The sequence below is a fragment of the Sylvia atricapilla genome, chromosome 1 (genome assembly GCF_009819655.1).
Source record: "Sylvia atricapilla isolate bSylAtr1 chromosome 1, bSylAtr1.pri, whole genome shotgun sequence".
NCBI lineage: Eukaryota > Metazoa > Chordata > Aves > Passeriformes > Sylviidae > Sylvia > Sylvia atricapilla.
In genome coordinates this window covers 149044742-149059423 of record NC_089140.1, presented here as the reverse complement: position 1 = coordinate 149059423, position 14682 = coordinate 149044742, and the positions used below count along the sequence as shown (strand labels likewise).

The window sequence follows — 14682 nt, the reverse complement described above, 5'->3', positions numbered from 1 at the left end:
CATTCCTGGCTTTCAGACATTTCCCAAGAAGGATATTGCCTGTTCTGAAAAAGGGCAAGAGGCTTGTCAGTCCAACCTCAGTTGAGTGTGTAATTCCACACACTCATCTCCAAGTCTCTCTCTCTTTTTCAAACCCATGTTACTTAGAGCAGTATCTGGACAAAAGGTGCCAGACATCTACTGTTGCTACAGTGGAGCACATCTGGGCTACACGGTCCTGATTCTGACTGATTGAACTTTTTGACTGATTGAACTGATTGCCAGTAGTTGAACTTGCTGCTAACCAACTGTGGAATGGCCAGATGTGCTTTATTGCTGCTCAGTTCCTCCCAAGCCAGGAGCTTGAAAAGTTGTAGGAGAATGGGCATGGGGTGGAGCTGCTCTGGTGTATCTACTGCAATCTGTAAAGGAGATGCAAATGTATTAATTGGGTAACTTTAGATCTGCTGGGTTTATTTTTAAAAATAGATTCCTACTAGATTTAAAATAGATTCTTACTAGATTTAGTAATGGGGAAGCAGCTTGGTCACACAAATTTCTGTGGAAAGAGGCTGTGAGCGCTGACAGGAGTCAGAGCTGTGTTGGTATTTCTGGTGCAGTCAGCTCTTTATAGCAATGGTTGCATATTCAAATCTCGTTTCTACATGTGTACAATGATATATGTGCTTTGAGGTAGTGGAAGTATTAGATGTATAGAAGCAGCGATTCAGACATCAAAGAGACATGTAAAAATTTGTGAATTCATTCCTGGTCTAGTATAAAAGCTGGAAAATTGGTGCAATTTACCTTTTTTCCCTTCCTTTTCTCTGCTGTGTGCCTGAATGAATTGTAGCAGAAAACAGGGCATGTTTTTTGTATTGTTGTTTTGTAGGTGCTTCCCTTCTGAGAACCTGAAAAAGGTAGCAAGAATTCAAAATTATGGATCTTGAAATGTAAACAAAAAGGTGTATGGTATATTGATAATCAGTATACTAAGACAACAGTACCCTTGGGCTTTAGAATGCCTATTTTACTTGTGCAAAATACTTATGATACCCTTAGATGAGACACACGTGCAAAATAACATTTTTAATGTAATCTAAATAGCCCTTTGACATTTTTCTGAAAACATCTAGATCTGTAGATGGCTTCAAGTCGACGTGCTGTATCAGTGTTTATTTAACTGTACAAAAACTGGATCCAAGGGGGCTCTTAAACTTTGCAGGTGCATTTGAGGATAGGGAGTACTGAAATACAGAATCACAGAAAAATCTGGGTTAGAAAGGACATTTAAAGGTTATCTATTCCTGCCCTGCTGCAATGAGCAGGGACATTCTCAACTAGATCAGGTTGCTCAGAGCCCAGTCTAACCTGGCCTTGAGTGTTTCCTGGGATGAGACATCCACCACATCTCTGGACAGCCTGGTCCGGTGTTTTACCCCCTCATTGCAGAAAAAACTTCTTCATGATATCTAACCTAAACCTACTCTCTTTGTATTTAAAGCCATTTGACTATATCCTATCAGTTCATACCTCTGCACAAAGTCCCCCTCCAGCTCTCTTGGAACCCCTTTAAGACACTGAAGGGGCTTAAAGTTCTCCCTGGAGCTTCTCTTCTCCAGGTTTAGCAGCTCCAACTCTCTCAGCCTGGCTCCATGGGGAAGCTGCTTCATCCCTCTGATAGTCTTGGTGGTGTCCTCTGGACTTGCTCCAGCAGCTCCATGTCCTTTCTGTGCTGGACCCCCAGAGTTGGATGCAGCTCTGCAGGTGGAGTCTGAAGAGAGGAGTAAAATCCCCTCCCTTGCCCTGCTGCCCACACTGCCTTGAATGTTAAGTTTCTGGAAAACTAAATTTATTGTCAGCCTTTAAAACAGCGTTGCATTTATTTGGGAAGTGTGCAGTAGGATCAGAAAAGTGCTGATTAATCCAAGAAGACTGTAAAGCAGGGCTGTACCAGCCCTGCTCTGTCAGTGCTGTCAGTGTGTGCTTGGAAGGTTCCTTGTGGAATTCTCTGTGGGCGTGGAGAGATATTTGGGATGACACATCTGAGTATGGCTTGAGTATGAAAGGCTCTGAGGCACTTGGGTGGATGTGTTGCTTGAGCTGAGATGTCTCTGTGCTGGAATGGTGACAGGATGCTGGCCACCAGCACGGCCTGTGTTCAGCCTGTGGTTTCAGTATGAACTTGTTGGGCTTCAAGGGCAGAGTTCTTGTACAACCTCATCAATTTCCCAATCTTGTTTATCATATAATGCACAAATGTGCTTGCTGGATAAGCAGAGTAATGAGAAAAAGAGGAATGTGGGCTTTTTGCTTTGACTGTCAGACAGTGTTATCAGAGGACAGACAGATTTTGGTCTTAGTGAGTAGTGAGTACATTAGTGAGTACATTCTAGAGTTCTCCTTTATGGAAATTATAAATTAATTTTCATCAGACCTTTGCCATTCAGTTTTGTTCAGCTTTTCATTTAAGCCCCCCATATATAAATCTGTCATCAGGAGTTACAATACTTGATATATAAATAGTGTTTGACATATTTGAAGTGCTGCACAAACATTAGCACACTGTGCCTGTGTCAGAGCTGCTACTTCAAGACTTTTTCTGTTGCAAGAAACTTTCTCCTTCCTACTAAATAAGGAAATTAGGTTTGTAGTCACACTGGGAGTATATTATACTGTCTTCAATTTATTCATAGTAGCACATCAGTCTTGCTAATTTACAAGCAAGCAATTCATTTTCACTCATTTACAGAAGTGAAGTATTATTGATACATACTGGGAGAGCCAAGGGTACTGTGTGCCTTTTGGCCTTTCTCTTCTCTGTCTTGATTTTTCAGCATTCTCCTAAATATACTGCACTGTAAATTCTATTTTTGGGCACGTTCTCCTAATTTAGGGCAAATATTAATCTATTCTTTAAATTAGCTGTGATGCATATCTCTGAGTTCTTTAGACAAATGAGCGCTATCCGGTTTTCTACCTATAGAAAAAGCTTTTTCTTCTTCTCTCTGGGGTAAAGGGGGGGAAAGGTGACCTATCCCTTTCCTGTTATTGATAGGAAATTCCTCTGAAGACTTCCCTCTGTTTCTTGCTCAGCTGTACTCTACTGTATTTTATGTTCAGGATGGAAATGTCAGCTTTAGAAACCTAATTAAAATCAATGTGATTATGGTAAACCACATTCGAGTGGCAGATGATTGTGTGACTGCCTTGCAGTTGTAGGGAGCTGCCAACAAACACATGAAAACTCCTCATGGGAATTTATATTCATGTAGGGATCCCTATATGCAAAGTGAAATCTCATTCTGTATTAGGTTTCTCCTGGAGTCAAGCTCTCCAGCAAGTCCTTCTAGCTGTGATTAATTTGAGGTCAGACGTTTGTTATCCAGGTTGAAACTGATGGTCCTTACCTGTTTTTTCCCACTCAGCAATCCATCTGAGGAGCCTCCTGAGCTGAAAGGCTGGTTGCAGTAGAGCCTGGAGAGATTTCACATTTCTTTTGCTGTGCTTCCAGCTAAAAGGTTGTGCTTCCTAACAATGTGGTGACATGTCTCAGCAGGATGCTGTAGTTGCTTTTGTGCAGTGGTTAAGCAGTTAAGTTGTTTGTCTGGAAACTTCTGATTACGCATTCTCACCACTGCCACGGAGAACATCAGGCTGCTTTGGCAATGCTCCTCACAGAGCCACTGTGGAAGGCACAGAGGCTGTCACCCATCCTGGAGTGTTGGCAGTGGCTTTGTTGGACGCTCCAGGCGTCTCCACTGGGTCTGTGGAGGCTGCCCAGGACCTGAGGGCACTCAACATCTTATTTACTACTAATGGGAGTTAAATGCACTGACCTGAGGCTGGCTGCAGTGCCAGCACAAGCCTTGGGGATTAATCTTGGACCGTTTGGAAAGAGCAGCCAGGGCTGGGCAAGTCCCTGGGGCTGGATGAGCCTTCCAGTTCTGTGCTGGGTTTTCCTGATGGGATGTGTGGCTCTAAATGTTCTAAAATTCAAATTCTCTGGTTTATTAATAAAGAAGTATATAATGAAGTGTTTTACTAGAGTCTGCAAACCACCCATTTTGAGTGTCTTAATCACCATGTTTCCTTATTTCTCCAGTTTTTGGTTGTGCTGTGGGTTGACAGCCCCTGGAATGAGCTCTGCAGCTTACCTAAACAACAGCAAAGAGAAGCACTTCACGTGTTTGTTTCATATAAAGCGTCATTTCTTCCTTCCTGACAATATATGGCTTTTTAAAATATATTTTCCAACACTTGCACTTGGCCTCCTATGCACCTTTTCTGCTGTCTCCTTAGTGTTTGTGCTTTTTCTTGAGTTGCAGCATGTACTAATTGTTGTTATATATTTTCTTGGTCTGACAACTACCTTGCCACATACCTCAGCCTTCATACATAGATCAGAAAATATGTCTATTTTTTATTTTTGTTTCTTGATTCTGTGATAGGTTTAGACTTGATTAATGATACAAAAAAGAAAGACGCTTACAATCTTGCTCGATTTTGGTGGGAGTTAGGACATCTGACTTCTTCAGTCCTTTTGAAATCCCGGCCTGAAGACTATAGAGGGTCTGAGATGCCTGTCTTGATTCTTTCCTGAGTAAGCATTAATGGTTTCAGCTGAGCCTTATGTATCAGTAGCCTCAGTGGTTCATGGTCACAGATTATTTTACCATAATTTTTTCCTATCCAAAGCCGTTTCTTATCACAGCAGGCATAACTATCATCTAAGAACATGAAACTCCATTTTCATTATCAACTGACAGTGTCAGAGATGGGGGGAGGGATGGATTTCCAAAGTGCAATGCTGTATGTTACATGCTCTGGGCAGGGTGCAGGAAGAGATTAAAATGAATGAAGCTCTTCTGTTTGCATATAGAAAAGCTGGCACCATTCCCTTTGGATGAGAGCTTGCCTGCCAAAATGTTAGGCTTTACTAAGCAGAGCGTGTCCTTTGGGTGAAGAAGAGGTTAAATATGCCTCTGTCTCTTCTGAGAGTACTTGGTGGTGGTGAGTGTTTCCAGGGATACAGGCAACTGTTCTCCTTTGTAGTTTGTGATACAAAAAGCCTCAAATGCAGGCAAGAAACAAACTTAAACAATTTACATTTAATGCAGATTTAAAACGTTCACTGACCTGATAACAGACCTTTGGAATTGCTGGGGAAGGTTGCAAAAAGTGAACTGCTTTAGGAGGAGACAGGATGAGTAATTGGAAGAGTTTCACTGAAGGCTGATGAATGACAGGAACAATGCTTGGCTTGGGAAATCCACTGGGATAAAAATAGTCTGAGGTTAGGAGAGCACTTGGGGGAAGTGTTTTGTGGAGCATTTGGGGGAAGTGTTCCTGTGTGCTTGCCTGGTGTTGCCTCATCCCCTGGCACCCATCTGTGGCTGCAGTGGCTCCTCCTTGAGTTGTTTTACCCTGAGTTGTGTTACCGAGGTGCCTGCAGGGAGCTGCTCGTTTGCATCAGACCTTTGTCCCGGCAGCTCGGGCACCTTCTGGCTGTTGGGACAGGCTGTGACTGCTGAGTCTGTGGTGCTGCCAGCTCCTTGAAAGCTTGGATTTGCCCAGAGTGTTGGGAAGTTTTCCCTCCCACACAATACCAGCCTTTGCAAGCCTCCTGCTTGCTTTGCTGCTGCTGTCCATCTTCCTTCAGGTCTGGGCTCACTGTCCAGTTAGCACTGGATGTCCAATCCCAGGGCATGGGGGACAAAGAAAATTTGGGACACTGCAGGTTCTGAACCAAAAGATGCTTCTGAGGATGCTCATATTGCTGCTCTTGGACACAGAGTCCTGTTGGGCTTGATGGAATCTCTTGTAACTCAATCTCTGTGAAGTTACTAAACATGGCTTTTGTTTCCTTCCTGTAGACTTGAAAGAATTTTGTTTTACATTTCTCTGTGTGCTGTGTTGCTTCTGAAAGATTATTTAAAGGTTGCAGTTTGAGGAGATGTATGAGCAGATTTAACAGCTTGATATCACCTCACCAACAGCATGATTCCACTCCTACACGTGTCATCTTCCCCCTCTATTCAGATTTAGTGCTTCCTTAATTCTCTTTTTGCAGTTAGTTTTCTGCTTGCCTAATTTGCAAAATCAGGGTTTTAAACAGTTTCTTTGGGGTTTGTTTATTTAAACAATAAATTTTGGGAAGCAGTCATAGTCATTTTTGTTGGGAAACACTGCTTAGGTCATCAGATCCAACTATGAACCCAGCACCACGACCAAGTTCACCACTAAACAATGTCCTCAAGTGCCACATCCACATGTTTTTTGAACACTTCAAGGTATGATGACTCCACCACTTCCACAGGCCAGCCAGTTCCAAGGCTTTTTACTCTGTCAGTGAAGAAATAAATTGTTCCTGATACACAATCTAAGCCTCCTTTGGTGCAGCATGGGGCCATTTCCTCTCATCCTTCCCCTTGTTCCCTCGGAGAAGAGTCTGATACCCACCTGGCTTCACTCTCCTGTCAGGGAGTTGAGAGCATTAATGCCCCCCTGAGCATCCTTTTCTCCAGGCTGGGCCCCCCTCACCTGCTCCTCACCAGACTTAAGTGCCAGAGCCACAGTATCATCCTGCAGAAAACCCTCTCATTTAACGCACTCCAGAAGGCCACCTCTGGCTCCTGTAGAACTTCCATGGCTTGTGTGTTGATGTTTTGCTGGAATTCTGAGCAAGAATCAGCAACTTGTGCATCTGCATGCATCTCTCTCTCTGTGTGTGTGTGTGTGTGTGTGTGTGTGTGTGTGTGTGTGTGTGTTACCTGTATGAGCGTTTCCAGTAGGAAATTTTCAGACCATTACAGGCACAGAAGCAAAGGCCTGTGAATGCCTGAGAGAAGTGTCTGGGAACAGCAATAGCTCCTGCTGAGCTCTGAGCTCCTGCAGCAGGGATCTGCTGCCTTGCAGAGACACAGCTTCCCTTTGCTGGGGTTGTGAGGCAGCAGCAGGGCTCCTGCTGGCTCCCTAAAGGAGATGAGAGCAGGACAGCCTGGCACGCTGCACCTGAAAGGTTGCTCATCCCTGCTCAGCAAGCACACTGGATTTTTAGTTACTGCATGTCAGGCTTTTCTGATGTCTGACACAGCTCTTCTATTTTGAGTCCAAGATCCCCGTAATTAGGGTTTTTTTTTTTTCCTTTCGAAGTCCTGTACCAGGGTTTAAAATATGAGCAGAACTTGCAGCTTTGGTCATAAAAGGTGATTATTAAATTTTCTTATCTCAAAGTCTGCGCACCGCCTATCACCAGGCTTAGCACACTGAAAGACACCACTGCCAAGACCACGAGGCTTGGGGTTCAAGGTCTTTTAAAGGTTTCTAGTCCAATTAACTCTTAAAATGTACTATATTTACAATTTTGTGCCAATAATCACTACCAATTCTAGACATCACATGCATTCTACCAATATCTTTGTGCCACCGTCACAGCAGAAGATGGAGTCGAAGAAGAAGAACTTAAGACACCGCCCCAAATTCTCCATCTTGCTCCTATCTACTTCCATTCTAAAAACACCGAACTACAAATTTTCATCCTGTGACAAACTAAACTGCTATCTAATTTAATTTTTTTGTTGTTTTCTATTCATTCATAAGTGTTGGAAGTTTTTCCCATGGTCTAAGGTCAAAGGCAATGCTTTCCTGGGATCCCAGTAAGGGTCCTGGACCCCCCAGGGCAATTTGAGGGGTTTTCCCCGTGCCCTGGACTCCAACGCATGGCAATCTGCTACAGGTTTATGTAAAAGGTTCCTTTCATAGACAAGATACCTTCAAACTTTGAAATTTACCTCAGGGCAAACAACATTTGTTGTGTTTGAGAATGTTCCCAGATAATTGTCTCTTGCCTGGTTTTATAAGGGATCTCTACTGAATCTCAAAAGAGTTGGGGGAGGAGGGGGAAGGAAACCAAGGGGCTGTGGTGTGACCTATGAAATCCTGGCTATTGAGGGCACTAAAGAGGATGAAAGTCCAAAATGATTTTCTGGTTCTTGATGGAGAGCGACTTTTAAAGGCTGATGGTGGGGTTTTTTGATCTTATAAATCTTGCTTTCATCCACAAACCTGCTTTTGAAATTTTGGCTTTTATGTTACCCTTGTTTTGCATGGAAGAAATACTGGCCTAAATCTGATAAGATGTGTGGATCATATTTACTGATGTTTTCTGAAGTTGTGCTGGTAAAACTTCAGTAATTATAACTGGTTGTGTGAGAGAGTAGCTTACAATAAAATATGTTTGGCATTTTTAATAAAGTTGCTACCTATGCGCTGCTTAGTATTTTGTGTAGGATATTACAGGATAATATTTAAAATTAAAAAATATATATGTTATATTTTACAGCTTGTAAGGAGTGTGTGTTTCTCTGTTTCAGGGCATAATTCAGAAGATCGTGGACAGTCACAAAGTGAAAAATGTGGCCTGCTATGGGTTACGCCTCAGTCACCTGCAGTCTGAGGAAGTTCACTGGCTACACCTGGACATGGGGGTGTCCAATGTGAGAGAGAAATTTGAACTAGCCCACCCTCCAGAAGAATGGAAGTAAGAGCATAAGTCTGTTCAATGTCAGTCATATAAAAAATACTCTGTAATTTCATTTATTAAGAAAGATCTTCTTGTAGTGGAATAGAGCTGGTGGAATGGGTGGAAATAAACCCACCATACTTCTCATTAAGAGCTGTGAGCAATGTTCTGTTTGATTTGAAGGGGTTTTTGTTATTTTAAAGGGGTTTCCTGCAAACTGAAGAGAAACCTGGGATTTAGAGGAAGCATAAAATAGGAACAGAAATCTCCTAATCATTTGTGCTGAAATCTGCAAGTTTTGTCATACTTAAAAGTTTTAGGACAGGAATGCTATTCCTAGTTGAGGTATAAGCACCATAGCTGCAATTTTTAAAAGGATAAATCTTGTTCTTTAAATAAAGCCAAAAGGATATTGTTAAGTACTGGTTGTACTTATCTATAGACTGAATAGGAGAAATGTGGTTTGAAAAGAGTGAAATGCAGTCAAAAATAATTTTATCCCTCTGCTGTTATGAACCTTCTCAGTTGTTAAACTTATATTGAGGCACAGAGCAGTAAGTGATTGTCTGCCTGCCTTCTGACTGTGATCTTCTGAAGTTACACCAGGAGCAATGAACAGTAGAAGGATAACTGCAGAATTTTGGGGGTTTTTCATAGCCTGGACACATTTGCTAAGTTTTTTCATGATGCTGGTTAATTGATTAAAAAAAGTTGTCATGACCTAAGTTTCTTCAGCTTTTTAGGAGAGTAAGCTGCTGGTGCCTGCTCAGGAAAGGAAGGAAGGAAGCTCTGTCCACTTTCCTGGTAGAAAGACAAAAGAAAATTAAAATTTATTTGGAGAAAGACACGGTAGTTTACTAGAGAAAATGGGGAGCTCAGAATTGTAAAATACCAGTAAACCAAATAGAGATTAAACCAAAGAATATTGTGGTTGCTCATTCATTGCATGGGCGTTGTGCATCTATTTCTGTGGTTTATCTTCATAACCACAATCTGTGCAGAAGTTGCTGGTTATTTTAGAGGCTGAACATACCTTCTGCAAAATTATTGTAGATAGTCTATACTTAATTTTTCTCAAATGGAGTTATTGTATTCTAGCAGATATCGCAGTTGGAAATCTTCAGTTTGCAAATTCTCTTTAGGGTCCCAATTTTAACAGATTCCACAAATTCGAAGAAATTAGGAATGCTTAGAACTGTATTTCAGGAATGTTGCATATTCTCTTCTGTGTATGTTACATATTTTTGCTTCTGTGATCTACATGGGTATTTTCCTTCATATGGAATTTTTCATTGATAAGATTGTGAAATCACAGCTTAGAAAGGAGAAGATTCCTTTCCATGGTAGTGATGTTATTGTGTGGTGATGAGATGTGAATAATTTATGCTGTGGAAATTTGTTACCTAGTGTACCAGTGTCAATTCCATTTTTATAAGGCGATACAACTTGCATGGTACACATTGCAGAACACATTTAATTGGTTTTGAAAACAAAGTTGGATATTGTTTTCAAGCTTGTGGAAAGGAATTGTGTAAAATGCTCATGAAAGAACTATGATAAGGTGTAAATTATTCAATACCTTTCCAAGTGTCATTTAATGTGTTATCAAATACATGCAGCCTGACATACCTTTTAAACCCAGAGAGATTTGCTGTGCATAATCAAAATGCTGCTGTCATATTTGTAATGCCATAACACAAAGTGACTAAGATCATATGACAGTACTTGTAGAAATATTTAGATTACTAAAGGGGAAGTAGTCTTGGAATGGTTCTTAAATTAAAAGCTTCCTATAGTGTTAGTAAACCACTAAATACCTCACGTGGTTATTTTATTTTTATCATACAAATTAAAGGATTGTGTATTCGCAATGTCCAGAAATTACATCTTGAAATTCTTCTGGACTACTCCAGGTACTAGAAGTTACATGGATTGTCAGTAGGTAGCACACAAAAGTTAGCAGAATAAAACCCATCACCCAGCTGGATGAGCCAGGGTTAGCAGCATGTGGGGCTCTTAAATCATAGATAACACCAACCCTCATAATTTTGTGTAGTACTGAGCCTTGAGCAGTAGGCCCAGCTGCTGTCCTTCATGTCTCCAAAATTGCTGTGTGCCAGAGCACTGTTCCTTTCACTGGTCTTTTGTGTCACACCAAAGAGGTATCAAGAGGTTCACGTAGCATTCTGCTTGTTGGAATAGCCTGCTCCCCACAGGGCAGGCACCTTCCAGCTCAGTAGTTTGGGTTTGTAAAGCAGGTCCCTGTAACCAGGTGATATCCATGCTGTGGCTCTGACAGGTACGAGACACCCCAGCGGTCCTGGACTGTGAGTTTTGGTAGCTGTGATACAAAAGCCCTGTCACAGATACAAGGCTGGATCACCTGTGGGATGATTTAATGAGTTGACCAAGTTGATCTAACAGATCTGTCCCTCTCCTTGCTGCACTCTGTCTTCTCTCTTCTCTGGCTTCCAGTTATCCGGTCCTTTTCTTTTCCTTCTGTGAGCCTTAATACTTCTATAAGCCTTCAGCGAGCTGATGCAGTTCATTAAACTCAAGACTTCCTCTTTGTCTGCCCTTTTGGTTCTTGTCTTCTGTGTTCTGGTTACTTTTCTCTTGATGTGAACTGAATCAGAACCTGCTGGAGGCAAGGTTGGGACTGGCAAGATTATTTTTTTCAGTAGCACAAGTTATTAGGAGTTGGATCATCCTTTGTTTTTTTGCCCCACTAGCTGCCCTAATAGTGCTTGTTACTGACAGGGAAGCTCCCAGAACTGCTCAGTGGTGTTCACTCTGCTGTGGATGGGTCACTTCACTGTACAACTTGTGAACTCTACTGATGCCCACCTTTGTGAGGTGTGTCAGAGTGCTTCTGAGCCCCAGTAGAGGGGCAGAGCAGCAAACAGAGTGACGATCTTCCAGGAATCATTTATCAAACATAATGGGAGTGATCATCAGCTGAGATACTTGCTCCGAAAGCAGACCTGGTTTGTGAGAAAGGGAGATGTCATCCTTGTCAGTTAGCTGCATTTCAAAGACAGTAAATTCAGAGGATGTTGAAAATCGAGCTTATCCTTGAGTTGGCCTTTGGAAGTCAGTTCTTCATTCCCACAGGCCCAGGCAGAGATTAGGTTATAAATAGGTAATGAAGGTCACTCACGGTGACTGTCCCAGCTGAGCTGCTTCGCCTTACCTGATGCTCTCGTGAGATCCTGTTGCAAAAAGCAGCACTTTCATGGCTGATCAGTTAAAAAGACATGTCCTTGTAAAGGAGAGAGACTGATTTTCCTCTGTTGGTTTCTTCTTTTTGTGTGTGTGTTTGTTTTTGTTTGGATTTTTTCAATCCCAGAGTAAGGATGTTCTGCATCCTAGAACCACAAAATTGTTTGGACTGGAAGGGACCTCTGCATAGTTAACCCAAGGCCACTACTAAACCATGTCCCTAAGTGCCACATCTACATGTCTTTTAAATCCCTCCAGGGATGTGATGCCACCACTCTTCTGAGCAGCCTCTTCCAGTCTTTCGCAGCCTATGAAGAAATTTGTTCTGATATCAAATATCCAATTTTCTGATCTCTAGTTCAGTCTAAATCTCTGCTGGTGCAACTTGAGATCGTTTCCTCTCGTCCTACCATTTGTTACTTAGGAGAGGAGCCTGACCCCTACCTAGCTACACTCTCCTGTCAAGGAGTTGTAGAAAGTGGTAAAGAGTTCCCTGAGCTTCCTTGGCTTCCTCAGCTGCTCCTCACCCTATCTGTGCTCCAGGGGAGATTTAAGTTTGGTATTATTATTATTTGGTATTAAAAATTTCTAGATGGAAAGGATTGTCAAGCACTGGAATATGCTGCCCAGGGAAGCAAAGGAGCAACAATCCTTAAGAATGTTCCCAAAAAAGTGTGAATTTGGCACTTGAGGACACTGTTTAGTGGTGAACGTGGTGGTGGTGCTGGGTTGATGGTTGGACATGAGGATTTTAAAGGTCTTTTCCAACTTTAACAATTTTGTCATTTTAAAATGCACTGGATTATGGAGCCCCCAATAAAGGAAGGAAGTCTTTTATACACACTTGTTTTATTCCATGTCAGTCTCTGCAATTGTGTTCAGCAGTAGATTTTATTTGATATGGCAGAATAAAAAACAGTAGAGGCTCTGCTTTTCTGCACTGTGTAGTGTGCTCATGTGGCCTCCTCTCCCTGACACATAAATACCTAGAAGTATTTATAATTTATATTTATAATTTGGCTGATACTTAAATTTTAGTGAATATCTGGTTATCTGCTGGGGATCATGAAATGTAAAGGCTGATCAGCAATAGATCATTCTGTGTTCTCTTACATATGAGAGTAATCTGTGAGTTTGTTTCAACTGTGACTTTGAGTCATTTTTTGTTTATCTGTGTCTGTGTCCTTGTGTCACAGAATTTTTATCATTGATTTGGATTGAGAAGGTCATTTAAGGATCACTGAGTCCAACCCCCTGCCATGGGCAGGGACACTCATTATCCTTCCACTATCCCAGGTAGCTCCAAGCCCCATCCAACCTGGTCTTGGACACTTCCAGGGATGGAGCAGCCACAGCTTCTCTGTGCCAGAGCCTCACCACACTCAGAGGAAAACATTTCTTCCTTATATCCAGTGTAAATCTACTCTCTGTTGGGTTTTCTCAGCCTCTCCTGCATTTCACTCTTTAATTTAACAACATGTTTTCTGTGCACGGGAATTAAGAAATACTTTGCCATACTTCAAGAAGACATCATTCTAGTATTCTTTGTTTGTATACAGTGTGTGTTATTTACAATTTCCAAATTTTTTTCCTTATTTTAATTGTTTCTAACAGGACAGTGCATTTTCAATGAATTCAAAGTAAATAAGGATATTGCAACTTCTGCTTGCAGTGGAAACCTAGGCAGCACTTACCCATAGTAAATTTTTACCAAATCCCCATGTAAATCTTGATTACAGGCAGCCACATCACTTGCTGAAAAGAAGCTCTTGTCCTGCTGAAACCAACAGTTTGGAATGTTGTAATATTTGCCCTTACCATGAGCAGATTGTTACCTATACTTACTTTGGGAAGTACTGTTAAGAGTGTTAGTTAGGATATGCTGTGTTGGCACAGCCCAAGGGTTGGAGACATTCATTATCAGATTTCCATTGAAGGAATGTGTCAGAGGAGGAAGCAAACAGTCTGTGTCAAACACCGTGGGCTGTTACCGCAGGACAAGCAATAATACTAAATTCAAGGATTAAAAGCAGAAGTTTATGACAAGAAATATTACTAAATTTAGGGACTAAAAGCAGAAGTTAAGGTTTCAGAAAAGATACAGATTTGGTGTAGGTTGTGGGTCAAGGCTCATTCTGGATTTCCCTCACTTCTGGTGTACTATTACCTTAAAAATATGACTGTCAGGTTCAAAACTGTTTGCTTTTTTGATGAATAAAGGAGCAGGAAACCTTTTTGCAGAGAAATCCCTTTGAAACATATGGAAAATCCAGAGGTGAATATTAGAGCCGTGATCAGAGAGGGAGCAGAGTCCTTTTCCTTGTTCTTCTGTAGGATGTGGCTCCCTAGTGAGTGACACTGTTTGTCACTCCTGGAGCAGCAGGATCAGCGTTTTAAGTCCCTGCTTGTGAGAACCAGAGATAAAAGCTGTTGCCAGGGGTCATGTCAGTGCTTCTGGCAGCTCATCTGTTGTCACCTAACTGGGGCCTCCCTTCCCATGGATCTGGAGCTTATCTGCTCCAAGTCTTGATGCTTCAGTCTTCTCTGAAGCTCTGAGAGGGCAGCAGGGCTCTAAGTTTGCTTCATTTGCAAAAGTCCTTTGTAAACATCTCAGTGAAATGCCAATTACAGATAAATTCCAGTTTATCTTGAGTACTCGAAAGGGAAATTTTCCATTAGTTTTCTAGGATTTTGAGTTTATTCCTATTTTTAAGAATGCTGAGAGGGAATCTTAATTTTAATTCTGCTCAACAGTCTCTTTTTCTTGCTTTTCAGATATGAATTGAGGATTCGGTATTTGCCAAAAGGATTTCTAAACCAGTTCACTGAGGACAAACCAACTCTAAATTTTTTCTATCAGCAGGTATGTTCAGTTCTTCTATTTTGTCTTCTGCTGATTTTGCTGAATTTAGAAAACTCTGGGTTAATTTATGTGGGTAGCATATTATTGCAGAAAC

The 14682-nt window shown here is 41.6% G+C and overlaps 1 protein-coding gene across 8 annotated transcripts in view; it reads left to right on the top strand.

The window, feature by feature from the left end:
- PTK2 (protein tyrosine kinase 2) overlaps positions 1-14682 on the top strand; it is a 192065-nt gene that overhangs the window by 89294 nt on the left and 88089 nt on the right. For all 8 annotated transcript variants that reach the window (XM_066336667.1, XM_066336659.1, XM_066336675.1 and 5 more), the window contains 2 exons: positions 8355-8521; positions 14501-14588. In XM_066336667.1, coding sequence (XP_066192764.1) covers positions 8355-8521; positions 14501-14588 — 255 coding nt within the window. The remainder of the gene's footprint in view (positions 1-8354; positions 8522-14500; positions 14589-14682) is intronic.